The sequence below is a fragment of the Zootoca vivipara genome, chromosome 6, assembly GCF_963506605.1.
Source record: "Zootoca vivipara chromosome 6, rZooViv1.1, whole genome shotgun sequence".
Taxonomy (NCBI): domain Eukaryota; kingdom Metazoa; phylum Chordata; class Lepidosauria; order Squamata; family Lacertidae; genus Zootoca; species Zootoca vivipara.
The window spans coordinates 38,661,704-38,674,584 of NC_083281.1; the positions used below are offsets into that span (position 1 = coordinate 38,661,704).

Sequence of the window (12,881 nt, forward strand, 5' to 3'; positions counted from 1 at the left end):
GGGAGAAAGTAGACAAATGGAAACAAATATAACTTCTGTTCTGAACCTTTTGTTCTTAGAAACAAGAAATATTACTTAACTAGGGTGCTCTCCATCCTTCTTTTATAGAGAGCAGCAACCTACCTAAAAAAATTGTCTGGAGAAGCCTGGGATAGCATTTTGTGACTTTAATACAAGTCCAGGAAGAAATTTTCTGCAGAACAACCTCTTTGCAAGTACCCAAGGCTGCTTAACTTTTGAGGCAGCTTCTCCATGGTGATACCTTTAAATAACCAGAAACATCAAATGGCAGAAATACATAAATAAAGAAATTGAACCCACCCTTACAGACAACTAACACCCATTGTCTTGATGTGCTTTGGAGGCAGCAGAGCAACACAGAAGATCTGGCCACGGCTTGAGAAATCCAGTGTGAATATGTTACGGCCACAGGGCTGCAAGCTGAGAAACAGAACCTCAAAAATTACCTGACATTAGAATGTAAGCTTATTCTTAGCCATCTTGACAGTAACTTATTGGGATACCAATGAAAACTTTGTTAAGGGATAAACTAATGTGAATCTGACACTTTTCTAAAATTACTCTGTCCCCTAAATGCCACATGAAGAGTGGCATGGTTACAATGTCTGGCTAGGGCTGGGGAGACAGATTCAAATCTCTCAACCATGAAGCCCACATGGTTGACTTTGGACTTGTCCCCAACTCCCTCAAACCAAACAAACTCCCAGAGTTTTAATAAGATTAGAATTGGAGCAGATAGGAGAAGAGCAATTCACAGGATGGGTGGGAAAAACATGTGATAAGGTAACGAATGAGTCTCCTGCCATGCTCCACAATCCAATGGCAGGACAGCTAAGAAGATAGTTAACAGTTTATTTAACATAACACCTTGAAAATGTTGCTTTCAAAAGCTTTACAAATGGAACATACGTGAATGGCCCCTTATACAACAAAAATGTTTTAATTATATACACCTTATACCCATTCACCCAACAGCTATCACTCAGTGCAGCTCTGTTTTTAAACAAGGTTCAAAGTATCACCGAAGGAACAGTTTCAAATGCTTCCCTCCAACTGTAGGATGAATTTTTCAGAAACAGGAATATTGAATTTTCATTGAAATAAATACAGGATTTTAACACTAGGTGGACCAACATTTGATAGGTATTTATCACAATGCAATGCAAAAAAGGAAGGCAGTCTTTCCCAACCCAACAAATGTAGCTAAAGTTAGTGCAAGGTAGAACAGGAGTTCCTCTCCCCTCTTAGACACATATTTTTTTTTGGGGGGGGGGGAGGAGGAGAGAAAGATACTAAAAAGGACTAGGCAAATATCATCAACGTAAGTCATCAGGCCATTGACAAAGGCCTCACAGTCCTGGAGATGCAAGTTCCATTCTCCCATGTGTTGGGAAAGCAACTTTGTTCCATACCACCTTCCCCAAAATTGAGTCACTGTCTAGTTACAGATGATCCTGCAGTGTTTTAAGATGCTGTCCAACTAGTGAGTACACAAATTGTAAAATCCACTGTCCGCATAGCTCCATTCAATTTCTCTTAATATTTTGCAATCAGAACTCCTCATACTGCATATTGTAAATGTCAGTTTGTGCCAAATACATTATGTAATTCCAAATAACAGGAATTACTAATGGGTACACTGTGCATCTTCAAGAATGATAGTAGTTTCTATTTTTAACCTACAAGATCTCTAGAAGATACTCAAACCAATGACGACTTCTGCATTTTAGTGAAGACATGGCAGTTATCCTGCCTGGTGGAAATTTTAGACCTTCATGGCATACACAGATAGGACAGCCAAACATCGCTACTGGCTTAAAACTTGGGCCACATATTTAATTCCTATATGCCTCCTCCATTCATTTTCCCTATAAAAAAATCCTAGAGTATTCTCCCTTGCAAGGATCCATTGCACACAGACCTTAGCATATTGATCTACACATGAAAGACAGGCTATCCATCTTGTCAAACATTCCTTCAAAAAGAATGTATGCTTGACCTTCCACCACTGATTTGGCATATGAACCAGTTGCAATACCTCAGAACCCCTGCCTGACTGGATCTTTCAGAATACAAGCTTGCATTTTACTACCCTTTAGTAAATTATATAAATCGAACTGCTGCAAGGAAGGAACCCTCAGATTATTATAGTTTAGAAGCTTTTTCTACATTAAATATACAGACCTGCTCTTGGTGGGTTGCAACTTTTGCCTAGCCAGTTATGTACAAGACCAGGAAGATTGAGGAGATACTCAATGCATCCAGGCTATTCCAATTCTGTCCTGCTAACACAGGAAGCTATTACGAAGAATCCTTCAAGGTCTGAAATGAACCAGAAAGGATTGCGACTATCTCTCCCTCTTCTTCTCTGGCGATGGGGAGAGGGAAGATGCTCACCAAGAGTGTGTTCATACTAAGTCCCTACCAAGTGTTTAAATTGAGATTGCTCATTTTGTGATAGATGTTATTTAAATTGGCCGGTTTTTCCTTATCTGCAAAACTAAGACATTTTGTTCCACCCGGAACCCCAAACTTCTTTCAAATTATATGCTATGTTCTGTGCTATCAAAAAATGGCTGTCTGCTTTCCGTAGATAAACAAGAGTTCTGGCCCCTATCCCTAACAAGCAGGAAAGAGGGGGTGCGATGTTGATACTCCTCACATGCTGCAAGACAATAACAGTTATCTGCAGCTGGGATCTAATTCTGACACCAAGGTTCTAGGAGACATAGTTGTGATGTACTGTATATTTGCACAGAGCCAAACATGGAAACTAGAAATGGGTGTCTATGTTTCTGATGAGTATGAAAAAGTGTCCTATGAGCCCTACAAGGGCCTGTAATACAAATCTGTGGAATTAAAGCGGAAGAATTCAAAAAGTTGCTTCCTAAGAAAATAAAGGAGAACATCATCTTAATTAACCAGTCAGAGCATCTGAAAGCACAGAGGGCACTATATTCCCATAAATCGCAGGTAGAGCTGGCTTATCCTCTCAGTTCAGTATGGAGGATGCTCTGGGACTCACTCCTCTCCAACAGGAAGATTATCTTCAATCCGTCTGATAAATTTCATCCTTATTTCAGTGACACCATCCCCTTTTAATGTGTCCTGGACAAATTTGACATCCACGGCCATCTGAACCTGTGATATGGGAGAGAAAAATCACATATTTTTGAGATATTTATCTAGGACAGTTCCCCAAATTGCTTGGCCTCTTTGAATCTTGTTGCAAGGACAGAGGTTAAGTAACTCTACACCATTATTCTACCAAAAGGTTATCCACACCCTTTACTAACCTCACCTAAGACTTACAGCAGCAACAAAACACCTCTCTAGCCCAGAAGGCTCTTACATTCCCCAGTTACATTCCTAGCCAATGTTCTGTTAACAAAGATCGCAAAGTACAGGCAAACTCCCACAGCCCATAGAACTGAAGGGCTGTGGGTTGGAGCTCAGTGTCGGGCAAAAAGATGCCTGCATTGTAAGGAGTTGGGCTAGATGACCCTCATGGTTTCTTCCAACAATATAACTCTATGATTCTATATACATCAGTGGGTGCCATCCTGACAACCCTCTCTTCTGCTTCCAGGCAACTGGAATTTAGTACATACAACTCCATTAATTTAACTCTGAAAACTCTGAATTTGCAGACCAATGGCTACATGTATTATACATGTCTACCAGAAAGTATAGAATATCTTGTTTATTTCATTTATATCCCACCTTTCCTCTAAAGAGCTCAAAGTGGCATTCATAATATATTATTTGTATGAATGAATGAATTGATTTATTTCGGTCACTGACCACAGTGACTGTTATTTGTATAATTATATATTATTATACACACACAATTTATATTCCATGCGTTGTCACAGCACCCTGGTGCAGGCTGCAATCAATAAATGTCAGTTTTAAGTTAAAAACACAATACACAATCATTCACTCTCACCCTGACTGTCTTTATATGGCAGTTCAATAGCTTGAGAATCTAAGTTTTTGTTAAAATAAAAGGATAAAGTAGCAAGGATTGCCAGGAAGAACCAAAACATATAATGCTTAATAAAACATTCTGAAACTAAGATAGCACTGGAATGTATTTTGATTTATCAGGCGATGATGGCATGTGAGTGGCCTTGAACAGCCCTCTATTCCTTCTCATTTGATTATCCTCCATGGTCTATGACACAAGTGATTCTCTCCCTCTTATTGTTCCCAAATAGGTGAATAAATATAGCTGTAAATCTAAATCTGGACTGTAATGAGATACAGAAACCAGCCTCCCCCACCAATTTTCTATGCATTCCATCACTGAGAAAGTATGTCTAACCATTGCTACAATTAGTATTCCCCTTTCCTCACCATTTCCAGGGCTCCTCGCAGCACCCCACACAATAGGTTAGAGTAAATGAGAGATGAATGGTTGTCAGGAAGCTCCACAAAGTCCACCAGTGGGTTGTTTTCCAGGATAAGGGAGAATTCATCACCTGCTGGACTCCAGTTTGTGATGCTCGGGGTGATACCCAAGTACATTTTAAATGCCACCTGCCAAACAAGACAAGCACAAAGGACTAGGCTTACACAGCACAATGTTTAGCATGAAACACTAAAGATCTGGCCAAAGAACCAGAAGTAACATACTTAATGCAAACCTCTTTCTACAGATTAGACCAGGCTTCCCCAACCTTGCACCCTCCAGATGTTTGGGACTATCATTCCGTTCAGACCCAGCCAACATGGTTGTGCTAGCTGTGGCTAATGGAAGGTATAGTTCAAAATATCTGAAGGGCACCAGATTGGGGAAAGCTGGATTAGACAGGTAATTAATGAAAATTTGATCAGATGCAGTAGAAAGCACTTGCCCTTGCCAGATCCAATATATCCTCTCCTGGAAAACAGTGTGGTCCAGCAACATTTGATCCTAGATTGTGTTTTTAGACAGATAAAAGAAAGAAGGCATATGTTGCTGCCATTAAAAGGTTCAGCATGGATGCCATTATGAAACGTGTTATGTGGCAGGAAAATTGTGTCCTTAGACATCTATATCCCCACAATGGAAATCTTATAATAGACTAGTATATTGGAAACAGAGGGGAATAATCAAAGACAGGCATCACCTTAGCTATTACATCTGCAGTTTCTCGGAAGTCATGGCATCTCCCGACATTGGATCGGGCCAGGAAATCTTCAACGAGTCGAACGCCTATGTTGTAGCCCCTGTCAAGGCAGCCAAAGAGCAGCATGCTATAAAACTAACAGTGTAAGAGAGTCCAACTTGAGTCTAACATTATAGGGATAGAAAGTAGAAGGGAGGAAGTATGTTCTCTCCCTTTTCTTCAAAAACTCCAATGAAATAAGATTCATTCTGCCTAGAGATGTAAAAATTCTGGAAATTTTGAAACCATGGGGGGAAACCCATGCCCTCCTCCCTGGGCTTTTTTTTTGGGGGGGAAACAAATATCCAGGGGGAAACAGGAAAGAATGTATCTCCCCTGCCTCTGAATTTTCCCAGCTTTTTTCTGGGCCTTCACACCTCTAATTCTGCCAAGTGGATGTCCCACAGAAAGAGATCATCCAGTACCCCTAGCTACTGATATTTTGTGAAGATTCCACTCTGCCTCCACTGATTTACTTACATTTTGTCAAGCTGCTTGTTGACATCTTCATCATTCTCGTAGTCCTTGCACAGCTGAGTGACCAAAGCGCCATAAGTCAGAGTGAAGAGCTCCGAACTCTAGACAAATTCAAAATGCACTTAATTTAGGCCAAGATAGGACAATCTACACATGTTTAGGGACTGCCACAAAGAACAGTTTGGATTGGCATGGAGAAATGAAATGGGCAAGGAAGCTTCAGCCTCATAGGAACACACTAAGCACTGAATTCTGCTGGTGTCTCCAGCTTCAAATTTAAAACCCATTTGTCTTGGGGGTGGGGGCTACTAATGTGATTAGAAGTTTGACAATCTTCAGCTGCTCATCAAAAACAGTTCTTCCATCTTCAGCATTTGTAACGCAACATTCTGCTTAAGAGCTCAAAGGAACAACAAAGCCTCCTTGGTGTTAGGATGGATGTGCAGCAGAGATGTGCATAGCATCAACAAAACAAAGGAAAGAACAAACTATAATGTCTCCCTCATATTTCCCCAAGCATGAAGTAAGTAAAATATACAACCAAATTAAATCCTCTGATTATCGGAATTGTAGTTACACAAATACCTTCCTGTTAAAAAACTGAAACCTGTCAGGACTATTAAAAGGTCTGTGAAGTAAGTGTCAGCTATATAAAGATGGTCTGCTTTAGGTTTTATTAAGGTTTCATTTTATACAGCAAAATGTCTAGTCTCAGATTAAGAAACCTATCACCTACCATGAGATGCATAGATGCGGAAGGTGAAATGAATGGCAAATACCAATACTACAGAATGAAAGCAGCAGGCAAGCAGAAAGGGAGAAAAAAAGAGACAATGTCAGAGTTTAGTGAGACAACACAGATCACACCACGTTCTCACAAGCTCAACACAAAGTCAAAGTGCAGAAGAGAGAGTCAAGTCAAATTTGGAATTAAGGTACGTTAGATGTTATTTAGGATTCAAACATGGTATTTCTACCTAGCAGCAACTGATGAAACCAGCCGTCAAGACATCTCTCAGAAGGCTAAGAGATGCTGGTTTTTGCTTGGTTTTAAAAAGGCAGAAAAGGCCAACCGTCTTGCAACCCAAGATTCATCTTTGAAATCAGAAGGGTCTGTTTTAGAGAGTAACAGGAATTGAAAAGTGAAAATCAGAAGACTCAGCCAGTTCATGTATGGGGAAGGAACTTAACAAGCAAAAAAGAGAATTACAGTAACAGGTTAGCAAACGCATTGGCAAGGCAGCCGAACAGAACAGTTTATGAAGAATGCCTGGCTGCTACCAATCCAAGGTATAGTCATTAAATTATTTAAATTATGAGCATTTCCTAGAGTTGTGGAGTTGGAAGGAACTCCAAGGGTCATCTAGTCCAATCTCCTTCAATGCACCTATCACAAGGTAATAAAAAAAAAGAAATTTATGTTGGTGCACATATAAGTTCACCATTTTGGATCAATTGTTCAATAATAATCTTACAAAAACAAGGACATGAAAGTAAAACAACTTGGAAGTTTATGGTCCAAATCAATGATTTTTAAAAAAATTAATTAATTTTTTAAAAATGGATTTTTTTCTTTAAATCGGATTTTTAAAATAAAATGCCTTTGGAGGAAAACTATATCTAAATATATTTTTCTATTTAACTTACATCACAGTCCAAAGGCTATTCATCAGGAAATAAGGATTTGTTTTAAGTTTTTCATGTGTGCTAAAACTCAGTCTAAGTTTTTTTTAAAAAAATGTTTAACCACATCAGTTAACAAACATGGATACATATGCTATAATGTTATTGTTTTACTTAAATAAATTGTTTAAATTGTTATTAAGGAAATGATTATTTTTCTCCTTCCAATAAAGTACAGCAAAAGTTGTCCAATTATAAACAGTTAACTTATTAAACCTCACAATAATTTCATAATTATCTGTTTATGTATTTTAATAGTATAACAAAATCAGTAATTTTTGATATAACTGTAAAAACTACTCTGAAAATTTATTATTCCAAAAATGAAACCTTCATCTGGTTGTTAATATTAAGATTATACCAGCAAGAATGAATCACTCTGTAAAAAAATTGATTTAAATAAAGTCTTACTGACTACTAATTTAAACCGTCTTACTGACTAGTGATTTAAATCGATTTGATATAAATAAAATCCACCCTAGGTCCAAATGTGCAAAAAACCTCTCCCAACAGCATTATGAAAAGACTACCTGATAAAAACAGACTGCCTAAGTTGTGAAGCTGGTTGCCCACTGCAATTAACTGGAAAACATAGTAAAAAGTTGCAGTTTACACATGCTTCAATGACCCATGCTTTAATCCTGTCAGTGTCATAATCCTATTACTGTTGTGGAGAAAAAGCAGCACTTAGGCCCTAAAGTATACCTAAGGCAGTGATGGCCAAACTTGGCGCTTCAGCTGTTTTCGGACTACAATTCCCATCATCCCTGACCACTGGTCCTGTTAGCTAGGGATGATGGGAGTTGTAGTCCCAAAACAGCTGGAGGGCCAAGTTTTGCCATCACTGATCTAAGGTCAAGAGGGGAGTTAATAAAATAAGTATTGCACCTTAAGCACCTAAGGACAGCAATGGCCACAAATGAAATGTATTAGCATTAAGCAAATTAAAATAGCTTCTGTATGTGTTTGCCAACTATTCACAACTCTAGTAGATAAAGGGCCACAATCCTGCTACAGTTTTAGAATAGTGGATATTCGCAGGGTTAGAGCCTGATGAAAAGGGGGGGAAAGACAAAAAAAAATCCAGCAGTGATTCCCCACCCCCCAGAACGTTCTTTTGAGATTTGTCAAAATATCATAATTTAAGGTTTTGTAGCAATATCCCCATTTTTGTTGAACTGCTAACACAGAACCAGGTCAGAAACAGAAATAAGAATGAAACGTGAGAAAGGCACCAAGACCAACACATACACACATACACACACACACAAAATATAGCCTGAATTAAAACATTTAGCACACGATACAACAGACATCCCCAAACTTCGGCCCTCCAGATGTTTTGGACTACAATTCCCATCATCCCTGACCACTGATCCTCTTACCTAGGGATCATGGGAGTTGTAGGCCAAAACATCTGGAGGGCCACAGTTTGGGGATGCCTGCGATACAACATATTTGTATATAATCTGAAGCAGCATTCACCAACATGGCATGCTCAAAATGTTTTAGAATGCAACTTTCAACAGCCCCAGTCAGCATGGTCTGCTTATTAACATGAAGAAAATTAGTTTGCAGCACTATCTCACTACAGCTTAAAAATCAGGTAACAATCAGCATGATTGCCCATTCACATAATTTTCAGAGATCCTGCATACACATAAGGGCCACTTCACACAATGTAGATAAAGCATCCTTTATTTCCATCAGGGCTGACAGCAAGGGCTTGTCCACATTTCCACTTGCCCCGTGCCTTAGAAAGCACAGATCCGAACATTTTTCCTGCTTGTCCCATACTTTATAGGCATGGGTTTGAGCAGTTTTGCCTTTGCCCTGCCACGTTCCCATGGAAAAAATGTTTAGTGCTAAATCAAAGCAAACGTCAATCCAGAGAAAACTCGATTGATGTTTGCTCTGAATCAGTGGTAAACAGCAGGTTGCGCTGGGGGGAAGCATTGAAGCAAACGGAAGTGTGGGTGTGCCCTAAGTAAGTTTTGAAGAAGACCAAACTTAGCTCTTCAGCAGAGGGATCCTAAAACTGAAGGATAGGAGACTTCACTTTTGGGGATTATGTGCCCTCCGGCAACTAGGTAATGCTACCTATTTCAGGTTCTACTGACTCCTTATCTAGTACAACCCCCTAAAATTAATTTAATGGACCTGCACATAAAGCAAATCACAATACAAACACAAACAATTTAATATCCCAAGTGCCTAACAAACCAACAAGATGATGGGATGGATTACTTGGAGATCTACTCTTTCTCCAAGGAATCCATTACATTTTGTTGGCCAAACTGAAGAATAACTTATGCCACATGGATAAGCTCCACTGCACAGCACTATGAAGAAGCAGCATAGTCCCCCTGTTCACTGTGATCACTGCCACATAGTAGGATCCAAAATGAGCTCTAACTTATACTTAACCACTTTCAGTTCAAGCCTTCCTACACCATGTTCTAGAGGCCTATTCAGCTCCCATTTCTTTGCTCCCATCTACCTAGTGAACTAAGGAACCATGGTCTGCAGCAGAGGGCACTTAGGAGCAGTTGTGTCACCTGTCCAAGTAATCTTGAAATTCCAAAGAGCAACCAAGATATTGGCTGGAGCACTAGCCATGTTTGGTGGAACCTGCCCAAGGGCATTTAAGAATATATTACGACCCATCAGCCTCTAGGGATGGTCCATTTAAACAGCCCCTCCCATCTATAGAGAGAAAAAGAACACCATAGTAAGCCTAAAGCTCTAGCCGAAACAGTATAAGACAAGACAGTTAAAGGAACCCCCCCCCCAATATCTTCCTGCCCAGATGAAAGCACCAGGTGGATTATATGCTGGAACAGCTCAAGAACTGTCATGGCAGTCGTGAAGTCCAGTCACCCCTGATAAGACTGCCTCGGCCTGTGCTTCAAGGTCCTCCAGCACCACCATCTAAGGGGACTTCAACATCTAGTCTCAGCCCACTTCTGTCAGCTCAGATACGGTAGGGAGATGGTTAGTCAGCTCAGACACGGTAGGGAGATGGTTTGTCAGCGGGATGGATGGCAAGCACCAACAGAATCTCTGATCTGTCTCATTTGCTCAAACATTCAAATCCACTGCCAGAAGACTGCCTATGAGATGATGCGGCCTTCAGACTGAAAAAGTGCCCATGACCTACCCATCTTCACAGGAAGTCTAGTAGAGGGAGATGGAATTCTTAGAAATCACAGCAACTCTCCTCCATTAACCCTAAATGGTTGCTACATCAAAAATCCAGGTGGACAAAGCTAAGAAAGTTCAGCTCCACCAAGCTCATCTACCCACATCTCATTAATACAGATCAGTAACCCAGGGATTCTTGTCCATAGTTAAATGAAGGATAGTTTATGCTTTCTCTCTGTCTTCATAACCATTATCTCAGTAATTCTTTCAACAATCCTATAATGTCGGTAGGTCAGTATTATCCACACACTCTCCATATTTTTATTTTGTGAAGTGCCCTGTAAACTCCAGTGAAGGACAGTATACAAATTTAATGAATAATACTACAGTTGGGGAAGTCAAGAAATAGTGCTTGTCAATAGGTTTATAATCAAGATACTGACTTTACAGGATTAAGGCATAGACAGCCGAAATTAGTAAACTCTTCATTATCATGCAAATCCTTACACCAACCCTATCAGGTAGGTCAGTAGGATCATTTACCCCATAGTACCGGGACCCAGGTGGCGCTGTGGTTAAGCCACTTAGCCTAGGACTTGCTGATCAGAAGGTTGGCGGTTCAAATCCCTGTGACGGGGTGAGCTCCCGTTGCTTGGTCCCAGCTCCTGCCAACCTAGCAGTTCGAAAGCACGTCAGAATGCAAGTAGATAAATAGGAACCGCTACAGCGGGAAGGTAAACGGCGTTTCCATGTGCTGCTCTGGTTTGCCAGAAGCGGCTTTGTCATGCTGGCCACATGACCTGGAAGCTATACGCCGGCTCCCTCGGCCAATAATGCGAAATGAGCGTGCAACCCCAGAGTCGGTCACGACTGGACCTAATGGTCAGGGGTCCCTTTACCTTTACCTACTGATGGGAAGATTAAAAAGCACTATTTGTCTATGACCAGCTCAGTACTGTAATCCATGACTGAGGAGAAATTTGAACAGGGGGCTTCTCAGTTCACAGGGTTTGGCACAGCCCCATGGACCTAATATTTTACGGCCCTGGAAGATTAAGGACAGACAAAAAGAACACAGCCCGTAGTTAAACTATAGAATTCACTCCCCCAAGAGCCAGTGATAGCCATCAGTTTGGATGGCTTCAGAAGACAATTATGGAGGATAAAGGCTATCAATAGCTACTAGCCACTTTTGTATGCTGTTTGAGGGTGTAAAAAAAACCAAAAAACAATCTCCAACTAGTGCATATCCCCAGATGCTTGTAAACATATTTATTAAGAAATCACTACACTGCCCTTGACACAAAAATGTCAGAGGCATTTACAACAAAATAAGGCGATATAAAACATAGTATGAAATAATATTTAAAACATTCAAAATGAAAATTACATAGTTATCAACTTAATTTTAAAGCGATTTGATCTGTTAGCTCCGAAAAGCCTGATAAAAAAGGAGGCTTTCTTTTTTTAACCTGGTGTCTGAATGACATCTAAATGACCAAATTTTGCGGAGGTGATGGGAGGCACAATCAGGTTGCTGCCACTGCCAGGAGGCTGAGGGTCACCAAGAGACTGTGTACTCTCTAGCCTCCCAGACAGAAGAACATGATGGGAAGCGGGGAGACCAGCCTGGCTCCATCCAAGGGAGGGCAAAGCTGCAGCTACTCCAACCCTGACTTTCCTCTTCCCTGTTCATACAGGGGTGTCGCTTTTGCATGGTGGTGTTTACATCGTGAGCCTGCAAGCAGGGCCTCCTCCCTCACATTCAATCTATGCCTACAATTGAAATTGCAGGTGTTATTATAAGGGGATGATGATGATGATGATGATACCGGTAATACCGTAGCAGCTGCCTGTCTTGGGGTAACTGAAGTGAGCAAACCCGCTCTTTAGGGATAGTTTTATTCGGACTTTATCCTCTTTCGTGCCTTTGACAGAGGTAAGCTAATAAAAGTAGGAATGAAGGAACAATCAACACGGCCCTATTCAGGGTGGGAGGAAAATGCATAAGGCAGAAGTTAAGCCTCTCCGCTAAGCCTCCTAGCTGTCCATGGCGGAGGCGTCTCCCTCCCGTCACTCAGGGCTCCCTTCCTCTTCATAAGACCTGCCGCCGCCCCCTCGATTCCCCGCATCGCCATTACCATTTTCTTGCTTTCCGCGCCCCCGCGGCTGCCCTGCCGCGCCATTCTGCCTCCTCCGCTGTCGTCGGTATCCTCAGCCCGGCGGCTTGCGAAAAACGGGCCGCGGCGGTCGGTACGACAATCCTCAGAGGGGGAAGGAAACCGCCCGGCCTTGACTTTTAAGTCGACGCCGCTCCTCCCACCCTGGGAACAGAACTACAACCCCCAAGGTGCACCGCGCGGACGCCCTGTTCCCGTTTCTCTCGCGCGGCATGCCGGGAAG

General features: G+C 41.2%; 1 protein-coding gene across 1 annotated transcript; it reads right to left on the bottom strand.

The window, feature by feature from the left end:
• Positions 1-859: 859 nt before the first annotated feature.
• On the bottom strand, positions 860-12,811 carry TRAPPC3 (trafficking protein particle complex subunit 3). Its single transcript, XM_035120143.2, has 5 exons — positions 12,620-12,811; positions 5,655-5,752; positions 5,136-5,235; positions 4,381-4,563; positions 860-3,162 (listed from the first exon to the last, which is right to left on the bottom strand). Exons 1-5 carry the CDS (start codon positions 12,662-12,664, stop codon positions 3,043-3,045), a joined length of 546 nt encoding a protein of 181 aa, XP_034976034.1. The 5' UTR covers positions 12,665-12,811; the 3' UTR covers positions 860-3,042.
• Between the last annotated feature and the right edge of the window lie 70 nt (positions 12,812-12,881).

Bases quoted from the DNA above. Each gene is read 5' to 3' on its own strand.
- TRAPPC3 (XM_035120143.2), bottom strand. From the start codon at position 12,664: ATGGCGCGGCAGGGCAGCCGCGGGGGCGCGGAAAGCAAGAAAATG. The intron at 4,564-5,135 runs GTGATGCCTGTC...CTTGTTTGGCAG, and splicing joins CTGCAGATGTAATAGCTAAG to GTGGCATTTAAAATGTACTT. The intron at 3,163-4,380 runs GTGAGGAAAGGG...CCCATATCACAG, and splicing joins TGCGAGGAGCCCTGGAAATG to GTTCAGATGGCCGTGGATGT.